This window comes from Gorilla gorilla, chromosome 6 (assembly GCF_029281585.2).
Source record: "Gorilla gorilla gorilla isolate KB3781 chromosome 6, NHGRI_mGorGor1-v2.1_pri, whole genome shotgun sequence".
NCBI lineage: Eukaryota > Metazoa > Chordata > Mammalia > Primates > Hominidae > Gorilla > Gorilla gorilla.
The window spans coordinates 164,317,850-164,345,710 of record NC_073230.2 but is presented as its reverse complement, the minus strand read 5'-3'; the positions used below and the strand labels follow the sequence as shown (position 1 = coordinate 164,345,710).

At 54.5% G+C, this 27,861-nt stretch overlaps 1 protein-coding gene across 1 annotated transcript; it reads right to left on the bottom strand.

Annotated features, from left to right (window-relative positions):
• Window positions 1-424: 424 nt before the first annotated feature.
• Window positions 425-7,686, bottom strand: EN2 (engrailed homeobox 2). Its single transcript, XM_019030350.4, has 2 exons — window positions 6,189-7,686; window positions 425-2,879 (listed from the first exon to the last, which is right to left on the bottom strand). The coding sequence occupies exons 1-2, from the start codon at window positions 6,880-6,882 to the stop codon at window positions 2,563-2,565; spliced, it is 1,011 nt and encodes a 336-aa protein (XP_018885895.2). The 5' UTR covers window positions 6,883-7,686; the 3' UTR covers window positions 425-2,562.
• Window positions 7,687-27,861: the final 20,175 nt, after the last annotated feature.

Genomic DNA, 27,861 nt, shown 5'->3' with positions numbered 1-27,861 from the left:
TTTGTTTTGGGGGGGAAACAACAAAAGGTAAACAAAAATGACACTTTGAAAAGGAGAGTCTCTTTGTCTCAGTGGAGTAAAAAGTTCCTGTCCCCAGGGGAAAGCGCCTCGGTCCAGCACGGGTGGCAGGGCCAGTGAGCACCCAGCCGGAGGGAGACCTGTTGAACTTCGCAAAATTTAAAAAAATGTAGTCACTGGAATAGCACCGTAGTTCAAAACTTCCTCCTGGTAACAAAATGTGTACTTATTTTGGTTATTCTGTGCTCATATGTGACATATCCAAACTGTCTTATTTTTAAAAAAATAATAATCACCTCTCGCTACAAAGGCACCTGGCACCTGCTCCCAGGCGGGGCGAAGGCCATGAGCACCTGAGTACTGGGGAGGATGCCCAGGCAGTTCCTCTGGACTCAGACATGCTTAGAAAACTCATCATTCCACCTGGGACCTTCAGTATTTTATAATAAAGAGATTTTGTTTTATTTAATGTAACCTTCAAGAATTTAAACACACAAAAATGCGGGGGGGGGGGGTGTTCACAATTTTGATAACCACAGTTGTAAATAGAAACATTCATTCATTTCTCATAAGATTATAAATATTTGATACTGGAACTGTAAAATGCACATGTTTTATAAACTAAAACAACAAAGAAAACAAAAAACAGAAACCAACTTTGCTTCCTGCTAAAAAGGCATGTCATTTCATTGAGTTTCCTAAGCAGCAGGTGGTTATTCACAGACTTTTAAATTACAACTTTTGTTTTTATACTTTCCTTTTTAAAAAGGTTTACACTATTATGTACAACATAAAACTATTACTGCAATGAAATAAAGAGGTTTAAGGCAAAGAGCGAAGTTCACCCTCAGTCCTCAGGGAGACCACCGGGACTCCCAGCTCAGCCGTGGGCACACCCCTGGGTCAGCCGTGGGCACACCCCCTGGACTGTCCCAGCCACAGATGGACAGTTGGATTGGTCTTTCCCCATACACTAAACAGAAGACAGTGTGGAGTTATATATAGATAATGTGTTTGTTTATATATATATATAGGTACTTGGTGGGAAATATATTGAATATATTTAATTTACACTGTACCACACCTTCAAAAATAAAATGTATATTTAACAAAACAAGAAAAGACAAAAAGTGATGATAAGAAATGATTATTTACACACTTTCTTCCTTCTTTTAGATCCTGGAGGATTCTGAGTTCTTTTGAAAGACAAGGTAGCCACATGTTCCAGAACTGTGGACTCAAACACGCCTGGTGTGTGTGTGTGTGTGTTCACATGCATACAGACATATGTGTAAACACACATATTTATCTTGGAAGAATGTTCTCTATAGCAGAAGCAGCCACTCCAAGAAAAGAAAAAAATAAAGGAAAAAAAGAAAAAAATAGGGAAGAAAAGAAAAAGGAAAGGAAGATAGAGGATGCCATCTCCCTCTACAGAGCCTTCTGCCCGCCCAGAAACAGTGAGCCATGGCCTCATTTCTGGGACCCTGGCTGGCACCCAGGATGGCTGGTGGAGTCACAGGAAATTCCTGCGGCCAAGCCAAAAGGAGGGTCGCCCCACCGCTCTTGGGCTTTAGCCCCAGAACCTCGAAGCGCTTCTGCATGGAGGCAGTGCCCAGGGCAGGAGGGTTAGGCCTGCGGCAGGGCTGCGGTGGAACTGGGGACAGCGACACAGACCACAGACGCAGACGATGTACGCACACGGTTGGGCCCTTGGTGAGGAGGAGGAGGAGGAGGAGGAGGAAGGAAGGAGGAGGAGGAGAAAAAGAAGAAGAAAGGAGGAGCAGGAGGAAGGAGGAAGAAGGAGGAAGAGGAGGAGAAAGGAGAAGGAGGAGGGAGTTAGGCGCAGGAGGGTGAGGAGAGGGAGCCGGGTGAGGCTGCGGGCCTGGGCGGCTGCTGGTGAGCATGGAGCCGACTTCCCAGGGCAGGCCTGGGATACGCTGGGCTGCTTCCCAGGGCCAAATCCCAGAACTGGCCCAAGGACCCTGGAAGTCCCCTCTCCCCCACCAGGTCCCCTAAGCTCCCCAAGGCCTTGAGGTGGCTGGCCCAGGCTTGAGGTGTGGGCCCCTCCTGCTGTCCTCACCAAGCCAACACAAACAAAGTGGCAGAAGTCATAGACCAAATAGGAGCTATTTATTCGGTTCACAGTTGTGTGAAATGCAGCAATAAAAAATCTTTGGACTTCAGCAAGTTGTTTTAATTTTTTCTTCTTTTGAAATAATAAAAAAGTGTCCAATGTCATATAATGGAGCTTAGGGGGTTAAAAAAAGGTGAAACCCTAAGCAGCCCCCTTCGCAAGAAAGAAAAACCATAAAATTAGCATAATCTCATAAACACAAAAAACTCAAAAAATATTTTATAGTCAGATATTTTGGATTTTATACCACCTGTAAATGATATATACATAGAATATTTCAGAACCTTAGCTAATACACAATATTTTCACTATTAATGCTGGTATAATCTTTATACACTGGCCCTTTATGATTTTAAATTATTGCATTGTTTAGCGCGGACTGAGACCTGGCCTCCATGCCCCCCGCCCTACTCGCTGTCCGACTTGCCCTCCTTGGCCGTGGTGGAGTGGTTGTACAAGCCCTGTGCCATGAGGTGCACGGCCAGCGTGTTCTTGTTGCCCGTGGCCTTCTTGATCTTGGCGCGCTTGTTCTGGAACCAAATCTTGATCTGTGACTCGTTGAGGCTGAGCTCCTGCGCCAGGCTCTGGCGCCGCTGCTCTGTCAGGTACCTGTTGGTCTGGAACTCGGCCTTGAGCCTCTGCAGCTGCTCGGCGGTAAAGGCCGTGCGCGGCCGCTTGTCCTCTTTGTTCGGGTTCTTCTTCTTTGGTTTTCGAGACCTGGGACCTGGGTAGATATGGTGGACAGAGAGAAGTCAGGTTACCCAGAGGTGTGCCACCCAATAGGCACCGGGTAAGGATTCTGGGGCCCCAAGAGGGAAGTGACTTGTCCAAGGCCACTCGAGGCTGAACTGCCAGATGTGGGGCTAGACTTCGGACTGGGCATGGGCTCAACGCCGACCTCCACCACTCGGTGAGGGAGGACTGGGTGTGATGTAAGTGGGACTATGGGGCAGGCCTAGTTGGCAGGCTGACCACAAACGAGGGGTCTCTAGACAAAAGTAAAACTCCTGGATGTAAGCAAAACTCCCCACACTTTCTGGCCTGGTTTTTCCTAGTCCTTTCTGAGGCTCTGTTCAGGAACAGGGATGGCAGTAGGTGCTGGGAGAGAGGGGAGGAGAGAAGACTGGGAAAGGCTGCAGGGCGGTCACAGAAGCAGGAGGCGCCCTGAGGGCTGTGATGGGGACCCTCATGGGGATACCCCACAGGGTGCCAAGGGCTGTGGGAATCAGGGGCAGGTGGGCCTTGAGGACAGGAGGGGCCCAGAGTGTCTGCCTCCACCCCAGCTCCTCTATGACTCCCAGCCAAGGGCTCTGTGGACCCAAGTTCATTCCTTTAAGGAAGAGTCACTGCATGTACCTCCCTCCTTGGTGGGGAGGGGCACTGAGCTACTCACAGTGGGTGAGTCCTTCACCCACTGGAAATCTCGCAGGCTTCCTGTCCAGGAGAGGGGACCTGGCTCTGCAAGGGTGTTGACTGCACCACCCTTTCCCCAGACATGGGACCGCTTCACTGTGGGCAGCAGGGTAGCCCAGCTGACCTTGTCCAGGTCCGCTTCTGACCCTCCCCACTGTGCCTCCCAACTGGGATTCAGACTTCTGAACCTGACCTGGCCTCCTCCCTATGGACCTGCCCCAGGTTTTGGGCAGGGTCGCTGTAAGGCTCCTAGGACCTGCTATCCATGGGGAAAGGGCAGAGGGAGGAGAGCAGAAGGAGGGAAGTGTCATCAGTTTCTTTTTGGTGTTAAGAGGCTCAACCCCCTGGCGTTCCCTGTGGGGGAAGAAGGGGGCAAGGCCATTGGCAGGGAGTGGTGACCTCGCCTCTGGGTTTCAATTTGTGCTGTGTATGAATCGGCTTTAGGGAGCATCTGGCCCCAGCTTCATCACAGGTCCCTGCGGCTGGAGAAGGCTGGGGGCCCCCCACCCTTCAGGGCCAGAGAGCTGCCGGGCACCCTGAGGAGAAGAGGAATGTGGATCTCCTTGGAGGCCCTGGGACTGCACCCTGCCCAGGTCAGGAGAGTCAACTAGGGTGCTGGGGCTGTGCCCAGCAAGAGGTGGGGGACGAACTGGAGGCCCAGGGTGAACGCCAAGCACTCCCTCATGGCCAAGTGAGCCTTGTGCTCTCTCCAGGAGACGGGCATGGAGAAAGAGGATCTGTGGGCACCACCTCAGGAGCACCAAGGGCAGCTTTTAAAGCAACCCATAGGCAGGCTCACCACCCATGAGAGCACACACCCTATACTTGGGCACCCATCCCACGCACACGTACATACTCAGTGACTGTCTTGCTCACGCCCAGGGCTCCAGGCCAGTGGGCCTGGCTTTGGTGGGGGTAGGTGCAGATTTGGAGACGGGGTTGGCCCTCCGGAACGGTGGTGGGGGATGGGGCACAAGGCTCCAGGAGAGGCCCCAGCCTCCTGCTCCCAGAGCCCATCTCTGTCTGGGTCTCCAACCACTCCCTTCCCCAGAACTCTACCCCCAAACTCTTCTGGTCCTGGGGCTCTTGTTAATGCACCCATGAAGCAGCCCTCAAAAGGACACCATTTTATAGCAATAAATTTCCCTAAAATAATAATTTTTAGTTTTTTTTCTTGATTTTCTTTCAAAAGACAAATACTTAGGAGTCTCAGAAACAGAATCAAACCTCCCCAAGAAAAGTCTCTCTGCCCTTTCTTTCGGAGAAACCAAAGAACAGAAACATTATCTTGCAGGGATATTTTAAAGCCCATGAAGATAGGCGACTTGGGCTGGGCTGGGCTGGGCTGGGCCAGGCCGGGCCGGGCGGTGCTGCCCAGCTCCCGGGCCGTTGGGGGCTGGCTCAGCGAACTCCCGCGCCGCACAAAGCCCGGCCGAGTCTCCTCGCCCGGCATTGTGAGCCTGTATGTTAATTAAATATTAACAAAGGAGGAAGACGAGAACAATGGAGCAAATTTCAGATCTAGCTGAGAAATCTGAATTTCATCAGAAATATGCACGCATATTTCTGCAGGATGGCGGCCCAAGGGTTGGCTCACTCCTGCTGTGATCTGGGCAAATGACCCCCGCAAAATAGTTGAGGGTTTGGGGGCAGCGGGGATCCGCTGCCAGCTCGGGGTCAAACAGTCCACTTCTAATGGCGGTTCCCAGCCGCAGACCCGCATGGAATGCAGTTGATGATTTCTACAAGGACATGGACTTAGTTTTTTAAAATCGCAGATCTATGAAAAAATATATCCAGCATCTCTGCAGGGCCCCTGCGAATGCTGCCTCTTTCCCATCAGCAGCCCCCAGGAAACCCTGAGAGAAGGTCCTTTCTATTTGGGGATGGCAGGTGCCGGGAGGGACGGCTGCCTCCCTTGTCCTCGCTGTGTGCAGGAAGGGGGCTGAGCCCCACCACTGCGGGCTGGCGCTGGCAAACAAAGTGGAGCCAAGGGGAAAGGGCGCCTTTATTTTCCTCCTTCCCTGTGTGCATCCTCCTGAGTCCACCGGTCAGCGCAGGCCCGAGGGGCAGAAGGCAGAGCGGCAAAGGGCCTCGCCTTTTCTTCCCCGAGCACAGCCGGGATAACCGGATGGTAGGACAAGTCTGGGGTGGGCTGGGGCATGCGTCCCCGGCCTGGCCTGAGTTGGAAGATCGTAGGGAAGGGGTTGAGAGTGTGCACTTCCGGGCCCATCTTCCAGCCACCCCGTTCCCACCAAAAAAAAAAAACTACAGTGGGGGAGACACGGGCTAGGGGCTGGGAAGAGATGCCCCAAGGCGGAGTGGAAGACAGAGAGGGGAGACAGAGAGAGAGGAAGGCGAGAGAGAGACAGAGAAAGAAAGAAGGTCCCTTCTGCGGTCCTAAGAAGTCTGTACCCCCTAGCGAATCAGTCCTGCCGCTGGACTCCTGGCCGCTGCCCGGGCCGGCGTCAGCTTCACACAATGTCGCGTGAGTCTTTGTGCGTGTGTGCGGGGGAGGTTCGAGATGTTTTCCTCCCGGTAAGTTCCCGCGCCAGCACCGCCCCCCAGCTCCGCGGGGCTCCCCGCGGCGAGCCGGGACGCGTGGTCCCCGCGGGCTCACCTGAAGAAGGCCGGTCCGAGTAGCGCGTACAGTAGACCCACGCCGGCCAGAGCATGGGCTGCGCGCCCAGGTTGGCGCCGGCTTGCGAGCTGTCCGAGTCCGAGCTCACCGACAGGTCGCCGCCGCCCAAGCCGCGGGCCTTGAGCGACCCGTCCAGGGGGCCGCCGGGGTCGCCGCCTTTCTTGGCGCCACCGTGCAGCGAGAGCGTCTTGGAGCCGCCTTCCCCGTCACCCGGAGAGTCGCTGCCGGCGGCTGGGAGCGGCCCGCCCGCGCCAGGCGCACATGGCGGGTTCTGCCGGGGCTCTCGGGAGCCCGACCCCAAGAGCTGCTCCGAGCCGCCCGCGCCGCCGCCTCCCTCCGCACCGCTCGCGCCGCCTTCGCCGCCGGCTCCGCCGCCCCTTCCTCCTCCCGCGCCCGCACAGCAGGTCCCCGCGTCCTTTCGCCGGCCGAACTCGGGCCGCAGGATGTTGTCGATGAAGAAGTTGGTGATGCGGTGCGGGTGCTGGTGGTTGCCGGGCGCCTGCAGGACCGCGGGCAGCATCAGAGCCCGCCGGCGCCCGGTGTCCGCTTCGCCTGGGCTGCTACCGCCGCCGCCGCCGCCGCCGCCCGAGCCGCCGCCTGGGCTGGATTCCGGCTGCCGCTGTCCCTCCACCGCCGCCGCTGCTTCGCCAGGCTTGGGGTCATTCTCCTCCATGCTGTTCACAGTAAATCCCAGACTGGTTCTCCGGGGACGCCCTTCCAAATCAGCCTTCGGCCCTCCCGCGGCGCACACGGAGACCCCTGCGCCCCCACCCCGCCGAGTCTTCCGAGGGCGTGCGCGGCGGCCGCGGCCAGGGCTGGGGTCCTACAAGTCGCCGGCCGCGCTCGGCGCGGAGCCACGTTTGAATCCACGAACCGGGTTAGAAACACCACGAGCCGCCCCGCTCGCCCAGACGATGAGAGATTCAACAGAGCCAAGTCCTCGACTTCGCCGCGCAGCCGGGGTCTAGACAGTCGCAGTGGTCCGGCGGGGACGCGGGCCGCCTCCCGGGCTCCCCGCTCCTCTCCGCGTCCGGCCGCCTCGGGCTCCGGCGCCGCCGCCTGGGCCGCCCGGGGCGAGAGCTGCGCGCATGCAGGCAGCGCGCTCCCCGGCGCTCACGCCCGCCCGGGCCGGCTCCGGCCGCCGCCGCCGCCCGGCCGTCCCCGCCCGCGCGCCCTAGCCGGCCCTCGAGGGTGCCGGGCGCCCGCGGTCAGCGCGCCCGCCACCGCCCGCACGCACATGGAGGCCCCCTCCTCGCGGCCGCCGCCCCGCTGCGGGCCGGGGCGCCCCACCGGCGTGCGGCCGCGCCCCCGCCGAGCCCCGCGGAGCTCCGCGGCCCGAGTCGCATGGGTGAGAGACGCGAGGCCAGGGCCCGGCCGGGCCGGGCTGGGCCGCCCGCGCTCCCCGGCCGTCCGCCGCCCTCGCCGCCTCGGCCTCCGCGCGGGCTCGGAAATTTCCAGGCCACTCGGCGCAACCTGAGACACTTTCACTCTGGATTTTTGTTCTTATTTTTAACAGAGCCCCCTCGAGTGACGTCGCAGGCCGGTCTCCTGGACACGTGCCTCGGGCCAATGGCCGCGGCGCCGCGCGCCCACGTGACGCTCCGGCCGCCGCTGGGTGACAGGAGCAGCCCGCCGCCCCTCCTCCCCTTAAAGCGGCCGCGTCCCCCGCTCCGGGTGCGGGAGCCCAGGAACCCGGAGAGACCCCCGACCGCGTCTCCTGCGCTCGCCCGCGCTTTCCCTGTCGCTTCGCGGTTCAGGGATCTGAGTCACCCCGCGACAGCCCCGCCAGGTCACCCCGGGGCGCGTAGGTGGACAAGCACAGGAAGATCGCTATTTTTAAGATTTCCATATTGTTTACCGTGGGGCGAAATCCCACAATTCCTTGCACAAAATGCATAAATAATATTAAATGAGCTGCCGAGATACAAAGGGACTTTTGTGGTCCGCTTTCCTTGCTGATGGAGAGGAATAGTGTCACTCCCATTTGACTCGGTAACCCGGCAGCTTCCTGTCTTAAACGCAGAGCTGGCGCGCAGGACACTCCTCCTGCAGACGCTTATTGTAAGTGTGCGTGTGTGTGCGTGTGCAGGGAGGCGCGTGCATATGGCCGCATTCCACCCGGGGACAGCGACCCTCATGAAACATGCATAGCGATCCGAAAGAGCGGGGGAACGCAGTATGCGGCTCCATTTGCGAAGGGAGAAATCCAGGAGCCTCGGAGGTTCTGAAGGAATCCTTTTTGCCAAGGAGAGGAGGGGTGACTGTTCAGCTAAGACTTCAAAACCAAGTCGCCCGCCCCCCTCTAACTTCTCTACTCTGATTGAGGAGCTCCCAGACCGGTCATCTCGTTTTCTTTGTTTTAAAATCCTTTAAACTAATTTTGCAGGAGAGCAGGGCCCATTTGAAAGGAGAATTAGGAATCCAAGGGCAAGGGTGGGAGCCCCAGTTGGTTTCTCCCCTCCTCTCTCTTCATCTTTTCTAGACTTTCCTTCCAGCTGTTGTCAGAATGTCCAACTGGAAGTTCTGTTTCCTCTTCTCTTCCCCCTCCTCCCTCGGGCTCCTTCCCATTTGCTCTTGTCTACCCACCAAACACCGGTTGTTACCCCAGGCTCGCCTGTCCATCATTTAAAATGCATTTTTATGGAAATGTGTGAATTCCTGGAAACATCCGATAGGGCAGCTCTGGGGGTGCGGGAGCATTTGCACGCCATGAGTACCCTCAGTGCGGGGGAGGCGGGGAGGCCGCAGCCTGGCACGGACACCCTAGGGCTGATTGGCCCTGGGCAGCTGCAAAGTGCTCAGCAACCCAGACCCCCGCAGAGGCAGCCAGCAGGGAGCTGCCAGGCCCTGAGTGAACTTGGGGAGTGTGGCAAGCATCTCCGAGGCAGCGTGGCCTGCCAGGCCACCTGGGGCCTGAAGGTTGCACCCTGGCCTTGCGAAGCTCCCTCTCCAGTGTCCATACCAGGTGCTGTCCTTACCCTGCAGGTTTCAGAGTGCTGGCTGGGCTGGGATGAGAAACGACAGTTCCCACAGCGCTGCTCCCAGGAAAATTACCCCCCGCCCAGGACGGGAGTGGTTGGGGAGGAGGTGCTGGGCTGGCCTCCTGGCCACTGGACGTGGCTCTGGTCAGAGTGTGCCCTCTGTCCTGTGTGTCTAGGGCAGGGTGGGGAAGCCTTTTCTCGCTGGGGCTGGATTCCTCCACTTTTTCTTCATTGGAGGAGTCCTTACCAAATGTTCTGGCTAGGCACACATCTGCCAGAGGTCCTCCCCGAGTCTCAAAAAATCAAACCCCACAGTCTACCTGCCCCCAGGAAAATAGGGCTGGTGAGAGTTTGTGGGAAGTCTTATTGACGCTTACTTGGTTTTTTGGGGGGAGAATTTTCTGCAACTCTGGAAACTCTGATGATCACCAGTCAGGAAAGGGAGGGTCCAACGACTCTGGGTCTCCTGAACATGGTATGGGGGGAGGAGGGGCCCTGAGCTCTTTGGTTCCTGCAAAACCATCCCAGGTTAATGGCTCCACCTGTCTCATGAAAGCCAATTAGGCGGCTTCCTGAGAAGTATTTTCTGAATTCTTAGGACTCTTTGCCTCTGACCGCCTCAGTATAAATGGCCCCAAGACGCTGGGCTTCAGCCCTGTGCTTTCCTGCGACCCAGACCTCAATTCGTGGCTGCAACAGAGACTCTGGGAAGCAGAACGTCACCTCCAGGGCGCCTGGCGGGCCGGTGGGCGGAGACCTGCCTGCGCAGGGTCTGCGGGCTGGGCCGTGGGGTTGGCTGGAGGAAGAGGAGTTCGTGGGTCGCTCTCCTGGAAAGGAGGATGGTGAGAGGTGGAGGGAGGAATAGGAGAAAGAGAAATAAATGAAGAGAGAGATAACTAGAGGGTACCGGGCCCCCCAAAGTGGACCCAAACACGAAACAACTCTGGGAAAGCGTTAAGAGGGGTCACCGTTCAAAGGGCCGGGGAAGCTGGGATGGGGCTGCAGAAAGTTGAGCTGCCCAGGGGCTGGGCGGTGCTAAGTTCCATACACACGGAACTCCGCAAGGTGTTTCAGGAAGCTTCGAGAAGCGCGCATGAGGACCGGCCTCGGCCGCCTGCCCCAGCTGGGACGGCGCCTCGCGCTTTCTGGGGATGCGGGGCAGTGGCGTGTCTCTGCTATGCCAGCCCCGGCTGCCGCGCTCCCGCGAGCCCAGAGCCTCCGCTTTCTCCCCCGAACGACCGCCGCCCTCAAGGTCGGCCTTTCTGTGCGGATCAGACGAGCCCTCACCGGACATTTGTTTCTCCCGGGATGGAAAGTGGGGCACTGACCCGGGAACCCCGTTTTCCTTCTAGCTTCACCCAGGAATCGGAGAGCGCCCGCGACCACCCGCTTGCGGAGGACGGTCCTCCATATTTCTCAGGCTCGCTGCACAAAGAGGGGCCTCGGAGAGGGCGAGCAGGAAAGCAGCTTCCAGACGCCGTGCGCTTCAGGACACGGACGCTAGTTTTGCAAACAAAACCTCAGTGAAACGCCCCGGAGACACCGGGCGCCCGGATGCCGATCCAGGCTCCCGTTTTTATCTGAAAACGAGGCCAGAGAAGGGTGACTTTTCCGGCCCCTCTGCGTCCCCTCACTCGCCTCGCTTCTCTAGGTTGACGTGGTGACACTTGGAAAAATGGACTCAATGAAAGCCGTTCGCTCGCGGCGTTCTCGTTACTCGCGGGGCAGAGACGCCCAACAATCCCTGAGAGCGAGATCTCCACCTCAGCCAAAGCAGGCCTGGCCAGCCCTGCGCCCTCGGCTGGGAGCCGAGCCCCGCAGGGCCAAGCCCCAGGCGCCGGGCTGGGAATTGGGGCCGATAGGAGAGAAACACCTTCCCCGGGGCGAGCAGAGAGCCACCGTCGGCTCCCGGTGCTGACGTTCCGACCCGGCCTGTAGACAAAGGCAGAAACGAAGGGGCGTGGGGAGCAGGGGTGGGGAGCAGGGGTGGGGAGCAGGGGTGGGGCGGGCGGGGCCAACGGGCGGACATTGCGTGTCTGCGCTCTCCTCTGAGCGAAGGAGGACCGGCCTACAGGCCCACCGGGCGAGCTCGGGGACGGGGTCTGGGAGGCTGGGTCTAGGGTAGGGGACTTCTTCAGAATAACCCCCGGAAGGAAGGGGTTAAATGCGGCAGCGGCGGGCCAGAAAAGGGCCAGGAGCGTCGTAGGAACTGGGGTGCACAGGCCCTCGCGTGCCCAGCGCTTCGCCTTTCCCCGCCCCAGGCCTGCCAGGGGCGCGCGTGGCGCGGGCAGAGCCTGGTGGGTGAGTTGGCGCGGACAGAAGCTCTGCCGGGGAGGGGGGCGGGCAGTCGCATTGCACGTCCTAGTTCTGCCCCGATCGCTGGAGAAGCTCCTGTGCTGAGCCAAAGCTCCCTAGGTGTTGGGGAAGCAGAATGGGCCAAGGAGCCCACTGGGGACCGCCTTTCTGTCCTGACTTGATACTTAGCCCAGGCTCGCCCGGGGAGGGGGGCGGCTGGGGGCAGGTGGGCAGATCTCCAGAGCTGGCGTGTGAAGATGCAGAAACTGTCCCTCACCTGGTTTCTCTGGAAAGCAGTCGCTTCTGAAGGAGAATCTGAAGGATGGTTCTACTTGTGCTAGCAACCCCCACACCTAAACCAGGTCCTCTGTGCCCGCTCCCCCTTCCGGCTCTCCAGCGCCAGGGGAGCCTTATTCTGGGTGACCTGCCTTCCCAGGAATCACCTTTCCTTGGCAGCTCCCTGCCTGCTCTCTTGTCCTGTTTTACTGCTGTTCTTATTCCTATAAAATTTGGACTCCTGTGGAAGGTGGGCCCACTTCCACTCAAGGCCCACCCCTGAGACTCCCCAGACAGACCTGCACTCTGGAGTCTCCCGGGAGCCCTGGGAGGGGCAGGTTTGGGAGCACAGACTGTTTCACCACCTAATGCCTGGACTCTTATGAAAATGCCCCCTCAAAATCACAGCAACCCAGAAGAAAGTGGCACCTCTCAAATAATCCAGTCAAATGAGTAAAATTAGTTTGGCAAAGGAATTTGAAGAATGGCAGCCTAGGCTTGAGCTGGCTAAGCATACCACAACAGGAAGGAAAACACAGAAAAGGATAATGAGCCTTGAAGTACATTAGCCACCTTCTCCAGCCTTGCGACCATTCACAGATGGAAGAAATTCTAGTATGTATCCACTGCCTTCCTTTTGACCTTTGGAAAGAAAACAAGATGTTCAAAAGGAACCCCTGAAACACCAGCCCCACCTCACAGAGGCTGACGTTTTCTTTTCTTCTATTCTTTCCCCAAAGGCTACAAGTAATCACAGAGAGGCTAGTGTAGCTTAAACTCTTATACAGTGACTTCCCAGCATTTTTGGAAATAGGATTTGCATAGTTAGAGGTTTACAGAATTTTAGGCAAGTGCAATCTAGATTTAACTCAAACCATCTGGATCCAGCCCAGCCAAACTACCTACAGCTTGTTAGATGATAACTCATTAGTCTAGGTTTCACGTGAGGAAGAAAATATCTAAACAACCACCCCCGCTCTTAAATATCACAACTGAATCATGCTTAACCAGGAGAACTCAATTAGTTTATATACTGGCTAAGCTGGGGGAAATATATTTTTAAAAACATATGTTTAAGTTAAAGGCATGAACTGATTTCTTTTTTCATTCATCAAATATAAATAAAGATATAGTTTTATATAAAAAGGCAACTAAATTGCGAATTAAATTCAAACATTTCCTCTACTTAGTTAAATGATTGATCAGTTCCTCTGAGTTCAACAAAGTTGGCCATTTCTTTAGCACGAGCATCTTTAATTGACATACGTGCTTACATGTATGGTATGGGGGGATCCCTGTACCCAATCAATCCCTGTGTTGAGTATAGAAGCTTGTGTGAAGCGTGGCGACCTTTTACAAGCACAAAGCCTCAGTAGTGACCTTCGTGGACTCACACGCGGAGGGGCACTGTGTCATCTCTGCATCATGGACTCCTGCCTCTAGCCTTGTCCAAGGCCCAAACCACCTTTCCGGGGGGGGGGGGATGCCGTCCAGTCTCACTCCCACCAGGGATGGGGACCTGCTGTCCACCTTTGGACGCACTCCCATCCTTTCCCTCTCATCTCAGCACTTCTGGTTCCACTTAAAGAAAAGCTCAGTAGAACAAGATTTCTCAATTAGGGCACATTATAGAAGTGCTCTGTTTCTCCTCTAAAAAACTCCTCTTTTCCTCTCGGAAACTCACTCAAACATTCCAGCCCTCTCCAGAAAGGCTGTGCTATAGTTTATGTTATGGAGTTGCAGGGTTTTGTGTGTCTCACATCAGTTTATCCCCTAAGACACAACAGCCTCTGTGATGACGGCAAAGTTGAGCAACTCGACACCATTTGGAGCATTAACACAGGCTGGGAGAAAGAAACGGGATACGCGCGAAGATTTCCCACGTTTGGAGCGAACGCCCTAGAATTCCTCGGGATTGACACCTCCCCATCTACCAGGAAGGAGAAATGCGAGCTGTTCTCATTCACTGCCTGCTTTTAGTTCTCTGTTCGCACTGCCAGGGCTAATTTTGGCCGCGGCGCAACATTTGGGTTACAGATGTTAGGGGGCCGCGCCTAAGGGGAAGCAGGACTCTGAGCTCTGCCAGCCCCGGCCAGAAAGTTTGGTACTAAGGCGCTGCGCACGCTCCCAGGACAAAGTGCGGGTTCCCCAAAAGAGGAAGGTCGGGCGGCACTTAGGGTTTTCTGTCTTGTTTGCAGACACAAGTTCATCTGCACCTCGTGCAAAGCAGCCCTGAAAGCTCAGGCTTGAAGACAAAATGTGGAGCCCAGGCTCCTTCGATTGAAAACCTCTCTACGAGGACACTCTCCGCAGTGGGCGGCCAGAAAGGATTTCGGATCAAGATCCGCAGAGTGGTGAGCATCTCCCAGGGTCCGGGGCTGAACTGACTGCAGGCTGGTAGCCCTTCTGCCCGGAGGAGAATCTCCTTTCTGCAGAAACTACCCCTGGAAAACAAAACCGAGCGAAAAGAAGGGCAATGCGGGTCTGCGCGGAAGGGAGCGCCCTTCCCGGGGAAGGAGGCGCCTGGCGGTGGCACACTCGCCGGCGGGGTGTAGGTAGGGGCAGACTAGGGTGAGAAGGGGGGATCGCGGAACACGGGTCTCCTGCGGGTCCGAGGGACAGGGTGCGGGCGCATTCCAGGCACCTAGGGCAGTCCAGTCTGCTCTGCGGAGCGGGAGCCGGCCCCAGGCTCTCCACATCTCCCAGGAATCCAGAAGCTGGACTGCGGGACAGTTGTGTCGATGGGGGGTCCCCCAGCTGGATTTTCATTCCACTTGCCCCCTTGATCGAGTGCTCACGCCCGGCAGGAGCTGGCTATGCGCCGCCCCGGGTGGGTGGAGGTGCGTGGGGCTCGGGCCTTGGCTCACTTGGGTGTGTCCCAGTCTTTTTCCTCCAGAATTAGAGGCCTCTGCAGGGCGCAGAGCCCCTCTCCCCCTCTCCTAACTCTCCTCCCCACCTCGCCGCGGCCTAAGCTGAGGTGAGCTTCCAGGGCTGTGTCCCTAGGAGGCCCCGAGCACTTTTCCTCCGAAGGTCGAAGAAATCAGGTCCCCTCTCTTTCCCCGGCGCTCTCTGAGGAAGCCGCGAACCTCTGAGCGAGCATGGTTTTACTGGGGATTCCTAGTGACCTGCTCTGTGCCCAGTGACGCCCCAAGGGGAGAGGAGCTCTGTGGAGGGGCGGGGTGGGGGTGGGTGTCTACACTGCGTCCTCTGGCTCGGAGCAGGACCCGGTGATGCGCCCTGGCCGAGCTCCTGTCTCCTAAGGATGCGGGTGCCTCGGGCCCTGTCGGGACCCTTGGTTCCACCGGAGGGCCCGGGAGTGGGAGCCTGGATCCAACAGGCACCCGGATCCAGGAGTCAGACTCCTTGGTTCCGAACGTTTCTTCCGGAGCGAAAGCTTGCTCCCCCTTCCCCCAAGTCCCTCGCGGGCTGGGAGGTGAAGGGAGCGACAGAAGCCGGGCCTCCTCCGCAGCGCCCAAAGCCCCGGGCTCTCCAAGGGACGGCTGGGGGCGCAGATTTGTGAATGAACCTCGGAGCTCTTTGCAGCTCACAGATCAGAGGCTGCGATCGCCCCACCGACGTGGTCCAATGAGCCGCCGCAATAAGCTCTGAGCGACGAAACGGGGGCACGGCCTGGACTCTGCGGCACCGCGCTGCGCAGGGCCGGACGGGGGAGGGGCTAGCCACTGCAGCAACTTCAAAGCCTGTGTCGGGGCTCAGCAATGGGTGGGCTCTCCCCGGGCCGCACGGTTCTCAAGGGCCTCCCCCCACCCCCACTGCCACCCCGTCGGAACGTCCAGAGGCGTTCCCAGCCCAAGTGATGGAGACTCTGACTCCCAGTTGTCTCCGCGCCCTCCGCTCGCGCGTCCTTGGCGTCTCCCCCGGGACCCGGGGGGCGATCACGTCCTGAGACCTAATCCGGTTACTTCCGGGCGTGGGTCTCCACCGCCTCCCGGGCTGGCTGGACTCGCTTCCTAAGTAGCTGTCTCATTCACAGCTCCTGCGCCGCCAGCTCCCCTTTCAAAATTCAAGTCTTCGGCTGCCTCCCAGTCGCTCTCCGCTCTCCGTGAGAGGGGAGGGGAGGGGTAGGAAGGAGCGGACACCCATGTGTCCCCGGGAGGAGCCCGCACAGCCTCCCCGCTCCCGCAGCAGAGGCCCTGGGCCCCGTCTTCAGAGGGAAATCGGTGAGCAGACACTAAGTGACGCGAGCCCCGGCCCCTTCCCCGCCGGGGGGTCTCCGTGCGTTCCAGAAGCGCACCTGGAAGCAATTCTCCTCGCGTAACCGTCGCCTCCTAAGCATCTCCAGCATCTTCACATCTCCTAAACATCTGCACAATTCTGCGCTGTTTTCTGGAGGACCTCGGAGAGGGGGAGGGGACGATGGGGTGCCGTGGGGGCAGGGAAGGAGAGAGGTCAGGGGTTACGCAGGATTACGGCTCGGCTCGGTGACCCCTCTCATCCTCCGTGGCCCAGGGAGGGGATCTGTAGCGAGGGGTCCAGACCTCTTTTGCAAAACCGAACTCTGGGGGAGGGCTTGCGTCCCATGAAGCACGGGGAAGGTCTAAATGACGAACACCCACGAGCGGCCGGGAGCGGAAAATGGCAGGATCGAGGGGCCCGGGAGGGAAGATGGGCGTGCGTCTCCAGTGACCATGGCACGAGGCGGCGTCCTGCTCCCACCACGCTACAACCAACCAGGCCTCCGCCCCTCCGCGCTTGAACAGGGCGGGTCCACCCGGGAGGTGAGCTCGAGCTCCGCGGGCTCTGCGCAGCCTCAGCCCGGCGCCTCCCTCCCGCTTGCTGGGGAAGAGGTGGGAAACCCTCTCCGCCGCGCCCTGGCTCCCACCGCAGGCCTCCGAGAATAAACTCTCTCAGGGAGACTGAACTGTCCCCACCCTCTGTCCCAGCCTCAAGAGGGACTTCCTGAAAATATAGCAGCCAAGAATAGGGTGAAAATGTGAGCCTGAGGTTTCCTTCTCCACCTCCCCCTGCTCCCTGCCCCTTCACCTCCACACTTCCCACCAGCTCAGAGGGGTCCAGCTGTAACCACCACCACCGCCACCTCTACCGTACTGACGACTGTCACCATTTCCTTCCAGTTCCAGCTGCCTCCTGGATGCCTTCACTGGAAGGCTGACGAGAACCTTCAATTTCACATGTTCACTTCAGAGCACCCCTGATCCCGCTACCCCTGCTGCCCTGATCTGCGCCTTCCCAGTTTTTCCCAGTCACCCAGCTGGCCACCCCCCAGGAGACATCCCTGATCCCTCATTTTCTCTCTAGAGCCACCTCCTGTCCATTAGCAAGGCCTGCTGGCTCTGCCTCCACGTCTGTTCCACAGCTCCCCCATACTCCTGCATCCTCCACCAGCCCCCAAGCCCTTTCCCCCTCCACCTGCAGGGTTGCATGGCCTCCTAACCAGCTCTCCACCTCACACATGTGCCCTGTGGTCCACTGCTCTCCCTACAACAGAGTAAGCTTCAGCTCAGACCTACCCTTGGTCAAAACCAGTGGTTTCCATGTGCATGAGAATTAGACACATCCTTACAATGTCCGTCAAGGCACAATGAAATCCACCAGCCACCTCCCTCACCTGAGGTTCTAAGTCTAGTTTTGCCAGTTCTTGAGCCTCCAAGCCATGGCCACCTCAGGGGAGCTCTTTTCCTTTGGTCCTGACTCTTTGTTCATCTGGTACATTCTTTCTCCATGTCTTTGGGCACAGACTGTTCCCCAGAGAAGGGTCACATGATCTAAAATGACTCCCTAATCCAGTTGTGTTCCCCACAGCACTTATGGCTACTTGCAGTTGTAAAGGTGTTGGTGCGTTTATTACTAGTCTCTCATCCAGAACATACCTTCCGGAGGGCAGGGCCTCGTCTTCCTGGCTGTACCCCCAGTCCTGCTAAAGGGACTGGCACACAGCAACATGAAGCCAGTGCTCCCAGACTTTTTGGTCACAGGACTGCTTTATGCTCTTAGAAATTTACTGAGCCCCCCAAAGAGCTTTTGTATATAGCAACAGATAGATTTAGATGTCTATCCGGTGATTTGTGCAGTATTAGAAATTGAAATGGTAATGTTTTAAATATATTGATTAATTGATTCATTTACAATGACAATAAAAACCCACTTCATGTTTACTTAACATATTTTAATGAACATTTATTCTATTCCCCCAAACAAAAAAAAAATTAGTCTGGAGAGTGGTGTACATGTTTGCACCCCTCTTTAATATCTGGCTTAATAGAAGATAGTTGGATTCTCATTTTTGTTTGTGCAATCCATTATTTTGGTTCAAGTATATGAAGAAAATGCAACCTGTCACAGATATGCAGTTGAAAACTGGAGGGGTATTTTATTAGCCTTGGCAGATAATTGTGAACATTTTTCCTTGATATTACCCCCAAATTCAACAAATGGTGGTTTCTTAAAGGTTGGTTGCAATGTGGAATCTGAAACCATGTCAATAAACATTTCATACTCTATTACATTAAAATCCATTTATCTATCTTGCACTTTGAATGGCTCTTTTGCCCACAAAATATTTCCTTCCTTCCTTCCTTCCTTCCTTCCTTCCTTCCTTCCTTCCTTCCTCCCTCCCTACCTCCCCCTTTCCTTCCCCTTCCACTTCCCCTTCCCTTCCCTTCCCTTTCTTTTTGACAGAGGCTCTGTCTGTCACCCAGGCTAGAGTGCAGTGATACAATCTCTGCTCACTGCAACCTTGCTTCCGGGGTTCAAGTGATTCTCCTGCCTCAGCCTCCCCAGAAGCTGGGATTACAGGTGCACGCCACCACACCCAGTTAATTTTTTGTATTTTTAGTAGAGATGGGGTTTCACCATGTTGGCCAGGCTGGTTTCAGACTCCTGACCTCAAGTAACCCCCACCTGCCTCAGCCTGCAAAATATTTCATGCCACTGTATATTGGTCATTTGGAAAATATTGGTTCACTGAGTTATGCAGGTCTTCCAAATGTCGAACTATTTCCTTAAACAGTATCACAAAATCACATTTGTTAATATCGCCACTAATCTTATTGGAAAACTCTTTAAATTTGGGAGGTTGTCTGGCTCATGATGTTGGATACAAGTTTTCAAGAATTTTAATTTTCACTTGAAAACTCACATTTTACCTTTAGTGGCAAATACTACTTTCCTCAACACGACAGGCTAATTTCATTTATTTTTGCAAAGGTGTCTGCCAAAGACCTAAGTCTCAATAACCATGATTTGTCTGTTGGGTGCCGTTCCATGTAAAATGAGGCTCCATGAAAAAGTGGGCTCAGTCAGCTCATGGCTGTAGCCCGCCCGCCCTTTTCCTCGATGGCCGCTATTCTTCTGTAGGACAGCTCCCCCTTTCTTCACCCAGAATATTGAAAAGACATGTGCTCCAGAGCTGAGCTTTAATAAAACTATTTTTTTTCACTGCTTCTTCAAGAACATTCTTAAGTAAAACCTGCATTTGAAAAAAAAAAAAAAACTAAAAAAACCTGTGAGTGTGTGGCTGTGAAGAGCACAATGTCTGCTACCAATGGCCAATAACAACCTTTAACAGCCTTCATCCATGTGGAGCTAGACTCACTGGTTTAACGGCCTTCATCCATGTGGAGTTAGACTCACTGGTTCAACGGCCTTCATCCATGTGGAGCTGGACTCACTGGTTCAACGGCCTTCATCCATGTGGAGCTGGACTCACTGGTTTAACGGCCTTCATCCATGTGGAGCTAGACTCACTTTTTTTTTTTTTTTTTGCACATCAGTGCTGATGTCTACATGCAACAAAGCTACATGATGACTCACAGTGTAACTGTAAAAAAAGTGTGGAGGTCGTCTTAGGGAACCCCAGGATCTGCACTAAATGAGATTTCATAAACGAATGAATGACTTTTCCTACACAATCATGTATGGTGGATCCTAGATGTCCACAGTTTCTCATCTAAAGCTCTTGGCCACAGACACATTTCAGAATTTCTTTGATTTTGGACAGGTCAGGTGGTGCACATATCATGTGCCACCTAACCCCTGGGGTGTGAGCAGGGCCCTATCTAACACAGTCATAGTTCTGTGGTAAATACAGGAAAAGCTGAACCAGCAGGTAACAGCCACGAGGGGCCTATGTCTGTTCAAGTCAGGTTCTGCCATCCAAGGAGGTAGGAAGACACCCTCCCATTTTGAAAGTGTTTGGATTTTGGAGTTGTAGACCAGGGGTTGTGGGCCTATCTCCTGATCTCCACTCCACAAGGGTACCTCGGGGAACAGACGGCCAAGGTCTCCTGGCGGGTGAAGGAGCTGGGAATGGAGCACCCAGGGCCTGTTGAGCTTCCACTCTGTCATCTCCCCTCCCCTCCCCGCCCCATGACCTCAACCACATGGCCCTCCTAACACGAAGGCTTCCAAGGCCTTTCCTGCCCGGCCCTGGGATTCCTTCCCCCTTCTCCAGCCTTGTGTCCTCCACACACTCTGAACTGTGGCCATGCAGGGCCACTCTGCATGGTCCTCTGATATTCCAGCAGAATCTCTCTGATCATTCTGGACTCTGGGCCTTGTCTCTCTAGGGCTATAGCACCTATTGGTGCCTCTCAGCTTACCTGACCTCCCTGGGATACACTTCTTTTTTAATTTAGTTTTTAGTATTTATGGGTACATAGTAGTTGTATATATTTGTGGGGTGTGAGACGTTTTGATACAGGAACATGTGCAGTAATCACATCATGGAAGATAAGAGTATCTATTCCTTCAAGCACTTACCGTCTGTGTTACCAACAATCCAATTATACCCTTTTAGTTATTCTTAAATGTACAATGAAATTATTATTGACTATAGTCACTCCTTTTTGCTATCAAATAGTAGATCTTATTCATTCTTTCTAACGAATTTTTTGTACCCATTAGCTATCCCCACTTCCCCATTCCTGAAGGACCACTTTGGATTCCTGAACTCCCAAGGGACTTTCCGGCTTTTGGACTTTCGTTTTTCCAATATCACTTATGAGGACCCAAGTTCTACCAGGGCTTCTCCTACACTGAAAATGATTATATCTAAGATTCAAACAGAAATTTTGTGTCTTGGCAAATTTGATATCTGGAGGGTGAATATGATTTAGAAAACAACCACCTTCTACTTTCTGCTTCTATGAATTTGATGATTCTAGGAGCCTCATGCCAGTGGCATCTTGTATTATAGTATTTGTCTTTTTGTGTCTGGCTTGTTTCACTCAGCATAATATGCTCAAGGTTCAGCTGCGCTGTAGCCTGTGTCGGGCTTTCCTTCCTTTCTAAGGCTACTATTCCACTGTGTGTATAGGCAACACTTGCACCCCACATTTTCCGTACCCATCCATCCCTCTGTGAACACTTGGGAGGGATTGGGGACTGCATGGCCCCCAGCCACAGGTGTGCTGAGCATGTAAGATGTACCCAGTGTGGCTGAAGAGTGGAATTTTTAATTTTAATTAACATAAATGTAAATCTACAAATAGATTTTCAATTCAGCTCCTGGGAAACCCCCAAAGATGTCTGAAATAACCTGGGCATGTGAATCTACTTTTTTACCTGCAAGCTTAATGAACCCTAAATGCAGGTCAAGTATTTGCCATGGAAATGCAGTGCCCAAGCTGAGATATCCTAGAGGTGTAAAATGCATGCTGGAACTGGAAGACTTAGTACCAAAAAAAAAAAAACTGGATGTAAAATGTCTTGTTAATTTGCATATTGATTACTTTTGGAATAATAATATTTTGGATATATTAGGTCAACTAAAATATTACTTAAATTAACTGCACCTGTCTCTGGTGTTCATGTGGCTGCTAAAAAGATTAAAATTGCATTGTGACTCACGTTTTCTTTTTGTTGGTTGTGCTAGCCTAGAATGGGTCTGAGCTCATGAGGGAAGGGAACAAGGGGAAGAAGAATTTCGCAGGGAACAGGGCACTCAGGCGCACTGTCAGGAGTCAGCATAGGATTTGGCTGCCTTGCTTTGTGAGGTGAGGGAGTGGTGGACGGCTTCAGGGAGTGAATGGCTGCCATAACAAAGTACCATACGCTGGGCAGCTGAAACAACAGGAATTTATTCTCTTGCAGTCTGGAGGCTGGAAGGCCAAGATCAAGGGCTCAGCAGGGTTCTACTCCCGCTGAAGCCTCTGGGGGAGGATCCTCCCTTGTCCCTTCCAGCTTTTGGTGGCTCCGTCAGTCCTGGGCGGTCCTGGGCTCCCAGCTGCATCACTCCAGTCTCTGCCATGTCATCACTGGGTGGCCTCCTCTGTGTGTCTGTGTCTTCTTATGAGGTCACAAGTCGCATCGGATTAGAGCCCACCCTAATAAGCCCATCTAACCTTGATTACATCTGGAAAGATCCTATTTCTAAATAAGGTCACATTCACAGGTATTGGGGATTAGGACTTTAACTTATCTCTTTGCTCGGCTCCTAACAGGGAGGTAGGCAGTGTCTGGATTCCAGCAGCTTTGTAAGTCTCGCTAAGGACCTTGGCCTTTTTGTGGCACGTTCCTGAAACTCTCTATTCCTGCTTCCTCACATGTGAATTGAGAGAGCATAGCACTTCCCTCACAGGGCTGTAGGGGAGTTAAATGTGCTGTATGCAGAAGGCACATAGACAGTGCCTAGCACACAGTAAGTGCTATGGGAGCCTCGCTTTTTTTTTTTTTTTTTTTCTTTTTCCGAGACAGAGTCTCGGTCTTGTCGCCCAGGCTGGAGTGCAATAGCATGATCTTGGCTCACTGCAACCTCTGCCTCCCGGTTTCAAGCAATTCTCCTGCCTCAGCCTCCTGAGTAGCTGGGATTACAGGCGCCCACCACCCAGCCAATTTTTTTTGTATTTTTAGTGGAGATGGAGTTTCACCATGTTGGCCAGGCTGGTCTCAAACTCCTCACCTCAGGCGATCCACCCACCTCGGCCTCCCTAAGTGCTGGGATTACAGGCATGAGCCACCGCGCCCAGCCTGCTTTGCTATTTGTATTGCTATTTCTCCTGAAGGCAGAAGAAAGCCACCCAGAGTTTTCCAGTGGCAGAGAGGTAAGTAGCATGGAGGAAAAATCAGTTTTAAAACTGCCCTGTCTGATGTCATTGCCACTAGCTCCATGCAACTGTTTACATTTTAACTTATTAAACTTAGTAAAATGGTCAGATCAGCTCCTCATTCTCATGACCCATGTTCTGTGGCCAGAGAGTGCGGCCCTGGGCAGCACAGATGGAGAACAACCCATTGTGGTAGAAAGAAGAGCCTGTAGGCAACTGAGAAGGAGAGGAAGCCGCGTGCATAGAGGCATGGGACCCAGGGGAGGGGTCTCAGCTGACAGGGAGGGTGGGGAGAGGGCACAGTGGTAAGCCTTGGCAGTGGCAGAGCCCTGGGAGGGGGGAGCAAGGTGTCCTGGCTGAGCAGTCAGTGGTGAGATGGGGACCCCGAATGAGAACAATGACAGTGCAGGTGGTGGCGATGGTGACGATAATTTCCAACATTTACTGATGGTAGAACACGCATCATGGGCCAGACTAAGTCCCAAGCCCCTTACGGACAGTATTCCTTGCTCACTTACTCCTTCCACACCCCACGAGAGATGGATTATTTGCATGTCCATGTCTCAGCTGATGAGGCTGAGAAACAACAGGCCATGTAACTTGTCCAGTTCGCAGGGTGAGGAAGTGGTAGGACGTGGATTTGAGCCCAGGTTAAGAGCCCAGCGGTTGAACTCAGGGAGCATCTTCACGTCCTGCAGGGACCTTCTTATTGCCACGATGGTAGGGGCATGCCACTGGCGTTTAGCGGGTAGGGCCCCTTCCCAGACATGTGTGGGACAGCCGTGCAGTGAGGCCTGTCTGTGCCTCGACGAATATCCCACTGGACTCTGGATGAAGGGGGCTGATGGCGATGCTCTGAGCTGGTGTGTCGCAGTTACAAAGCACTGTCTGCGTGGTTTTGATCTAGGCTATGAATGCAAGCAACTGGGAATCATGGAATTACTGTGCTGGGCTTTCCTAGAACTTCACCAACGGCTACCTCTCCTTTTGGACAACCCCATCTCCGCCAACAGGACCACTGGGGATTGAGGGGCTAGGAAAGCCCGGATGCCCCTTTCTCTGGTGATTACATCGTCTGGTGCAGATATGCCTGGGCAATTACATGTGGAAGTTGTGTTATTTTGTTACACATTTATTTTTATGTATTATTTTATTACAAATCACTTTATTTGTCTATTACAATTAACGCAGTCTATTGGTTTTGTAAGAGCATCATTGCACAGGTGTCCATGTTTTTTATGAGCCACACATTCGGGGAGTGAAGGCTGTGGTTCACTCAACCTCATGACAGCCCCAAGGGGTGCTTATCTGTAGGAGCTCTCCAGAGAAACGGCAGATAGAAGAGCTCCACAGGTATATGGAGAGATGTATTTGAAAGCATTGGCTCATGTGGTTATGGGGCTGGTTAATCCAAAATGCCTGCAGCAGACCAGCATGGGGAGCTGAGCTGCCGCCTTCAGGCTGACTTTCTTCTCTGGGAACACTCAGTTTCTGCTCCTCAGGCTGTCAGCTGATTGGACGAGGCCACCACATCACAGAGGGGATCTGTGTTACTTAAAGTCAGCTGAGTGTGGATGGAATCACATCTACAATGTACCCTCCCAGCAATACCTAGATGAGTGTTGGATGAATCACTGGGTACTGGAGTCCTGCCAAGTCGACACAGAAAACTCATCGTTTAGGCTCAAATCAGATCTAAAGTAAGGATATTAAAATGCAGGTTCCCGGGCCCTACCCCAGAACGACTGGGCCTGACTCCCTGGGCATGAGACTTGGAAACCTTCATTTTAACAGATTCCCCAGATGATGGGACCCCAGTAAGGTCTGGAAACATCTGGTGCTGCGCTTTAGAAGGGTGGTGCAGTTCCCTGCAAACTGGTCACTTCGTTCAAATGCACCTGCCATTGTCAAGCGAGGGTACTGTTGGCAGGGACAACACAGGGGCTGGGTGGTGCTGGCCCTGTGTGGGGAGAGGTCAGAACAAGTACTCAGCAGGGATGGAAGGAAGTGACCCCAGGCTCTCTGTGTGGTTACAAAGCCTCAAATGTGATGCCCTGGCCTCTCCACGGAGCCAAGCTCACCCGAGGAATAAGTCACCTGACGTGGCCGCTGCTCCTACCACTGGGTCCCATCACTGCAGCCCTCCTGGAGCAGACTGCAGCTGGCCGCCACTTGCTGAGAATCTTCGTGCCTACAGGGCCCTGGAAGGGTTTGCTTTGGGGAGAGAGGTGGGAGTAGAGATCAAGGGAGGCATCTGCCGTTTGTTTCTTGCAGAGGTTTCCTCAATCCTAGAGCAATCCACGCCCCAGGTGGGGACCTTCGGACTGCTGGGCTCCTCCAGGAGGGAGCAGTCACTTGGAGCCCAAGTTTCACCTGAACTGAGTGGCCCTTTGTGACCAGGAACACTGTCCATCAGACAGTCGCTGCTGCTCCTGCCAGGTCACAAGGGTCGGAGAAAAAACCCATGGTGCCAGCTGCAGGCCCATGGGTCCTGCGGGCGTTTGGCAGAGTCAGTGTTCGTTTTGAGCATTTGGGGCCCGAGCTTCAGAGGAGAGTTCAGCAGGAACAGGATTTGCTGTGCTCCCGCCCACCTAAGAGGGGTTAGTGTTTCTCAGGGTTTACGTTGGCAGTGAGGTGCTCCGGATTGTTTTTTAGCATCAGAGGAGATTTATTTACAGAAACTGAGGGTGCCCGTGATGGAGACATACCAAGTCCTGGGCACCGCCCCTCCTCACACCCTGACTGCTGGAGCCGGGTGCAGTTGACAGATGGTGCTGGGTCCCCTGGATTCCCACAGCTGGAGTGCCCAGGCAGGGCCACCCAAGGGACTCCCTGCATGAGGCCCCTCGCCAAAGAGTGACCTGACACCTCCCCCTCCCCTGGGAGCAATCACTCGGCATGGGTAGTGTTTTGTGTGTTTTTTATTTTTCAATTGTGTTTTCCACAAACAAACTGGCAGTTCCTCCTAACTGACTGGATGTGTGTTGGGGAAAAAAAAGTCCCCACTTCGGCCTGGAGGGCAGAGACAGGACAGCACATTCTCTTCTATCTCCTGGCAAGCCTGTCCTGTGGCCACAGCTGGTCATGCTGCTCCAGACAAAATGAGAAGGTGTCAAGTCCATATTTAGGGCCATTCTTTGCCCCTCCAGTACCTGGCCCTCCTGGGGCACCACCGCAGCACCCTCACCCCCCTCCACGGTCTCCTTATCTGGCTCACTTGTCTTGTGGCCCAGGATGCCCTTCCTCATCTGATCTAAGAAATGAATCGCAGCCAAGATCAGAACGCTTGATAAACTCACCTCCCCCATGCCTGGGTCACATGCTGACAAGGAGAAGTTAATAGCTTAGCCCAGAGGACTGATGGCATGATCAGGCTGATCTTGAGAAGGAGACGGCCAAGGGCTTGTGAATTTAGGGAGCTTGGAAAACCCCTCCAGTGCTGCCCTTGACTGGCAGGGGGTGTCCTTCTTTCCTAGGGGGACAGAGGCCCTGAGGTGGGAATGGCCCTGGTGGGACGGCCCTGAGAGTCGGGGGCATAACTCGGAGTGGCCTAGCCTTCCTGTCTCCAGCTCTCTGCCCCTATGCTGCATAAACCCGGCTTCTCCTGGTTCTCCTTTGTCAGAGAAAGACACAGGCACCTGCATGGAAGAGACTGATGTTCAGCTCAGAGGGTGAGAGGAATAAAAAAGGAAGCATTTAATTTGCAAACTTTAGACTCCTCCACCCCGCCGTCAGTCCTCTGGGGCATTACAGGAACGTCAGCCCTTCCTGAAGCCTGGATCCCCCATGGGAGGCAGAAAAGAGACGACTGGAGCCGTGGGTGGGGGGCAAGGCCAATCTGATGAACGGAGAGGGAGGGTGGCCCCTGCGGGAGGGTCCAGAATGCCACCTGCAATGATCCCAATAGGGAAACTGAGGCCGGGACCTTTAATTGCGGATCTTCCATTGTGTTTGCCTCACCATAGGCAAGACTCAGGTTTACACTTAGTAATGTATCTGAGGAATAGATGGGAACCCCGCGCCTGGCCCACTGGAAGGATAAATGATTCCCAGATGGCACTTGCTGCAGGAATCTAAGCCCCCGTGGATGTGGCTGTCACAGCTGACCCAGCACCTTGTTAGCCTCTTCCTCACCCTTCTCCTGTCTCCAGCCTTCCTCACCTGGCCTCAGGTGTCACCACACAGCCCTGGGGTGTGGGGATGCATTTCCTGTTTGCCTAGAGCGGTCACTCAACTGGAAAAAGGTGCAGGCAGGTGGGGGCCGGTGCTGGCTCTGGGCTCCTTGGAAGCTGCAGTCCCCGCAGTCCCCTGGAGTCTGCTGTCCTCACCTCTGGACTCCAGGTCTGAATGCTCACCTGTTACTGTGTCCCCCTCTTTTCCTTGTTTAAGGCTTGACTACTCAGGACCCCTGGAGTCATTTCAGGTCCTGCTTTCCTCAAAGCAGAGCCCACAGTAAGATGCTCTAAAACTTCCTGCTCCCCTTCTGAAATGACTTCCCATCTTTTGAGAATCCGTGAAAGCTTTAGCGCTCTGGAAATGTGTGGGTGCTCTGAGTCACCTCTGTTAGTGAGGCAGGAAGCTGGACTCAACTCCAGAGGTGGGGCTCATACACTGGACCCAACTGAGGACTAGCTAAAAGGCATAGGGCAGAAGCAGCTTTCCATAAGCCATGCCCACCAGTGTGCCATGCCAGTTTACCATTGCCATGGTAACACCTGGAAGTTACCACCCCTTTCCATGGTGATAACCCAATGACCTGGAAGTTACCAACATTTTCCTAGAAATTTCTGCATAAATTGCCCCTCAATTTGCATATAATTAAAAGTGGGTGTAAAGGTGAGTGCAGCCCTGCCTCTGAGCTGTTGTTCTGGGCGCACTGCCTATGACGTAGCCCTGCTCTGCAAGGAGTGGCCCCTCTGCCTCTGCTGTGCACTGCCGCACCCATAAAAGCTGCTGCCCAACACCACTGGCTCGTCCTTGAATTCTTGCCTGTGTGAAGCCAAGAACCCTCCTGGGCCAAGCCCCAATTCTGGGACTCACCTGCCCCACATTATTAGGAACTGTGCCCCCTTG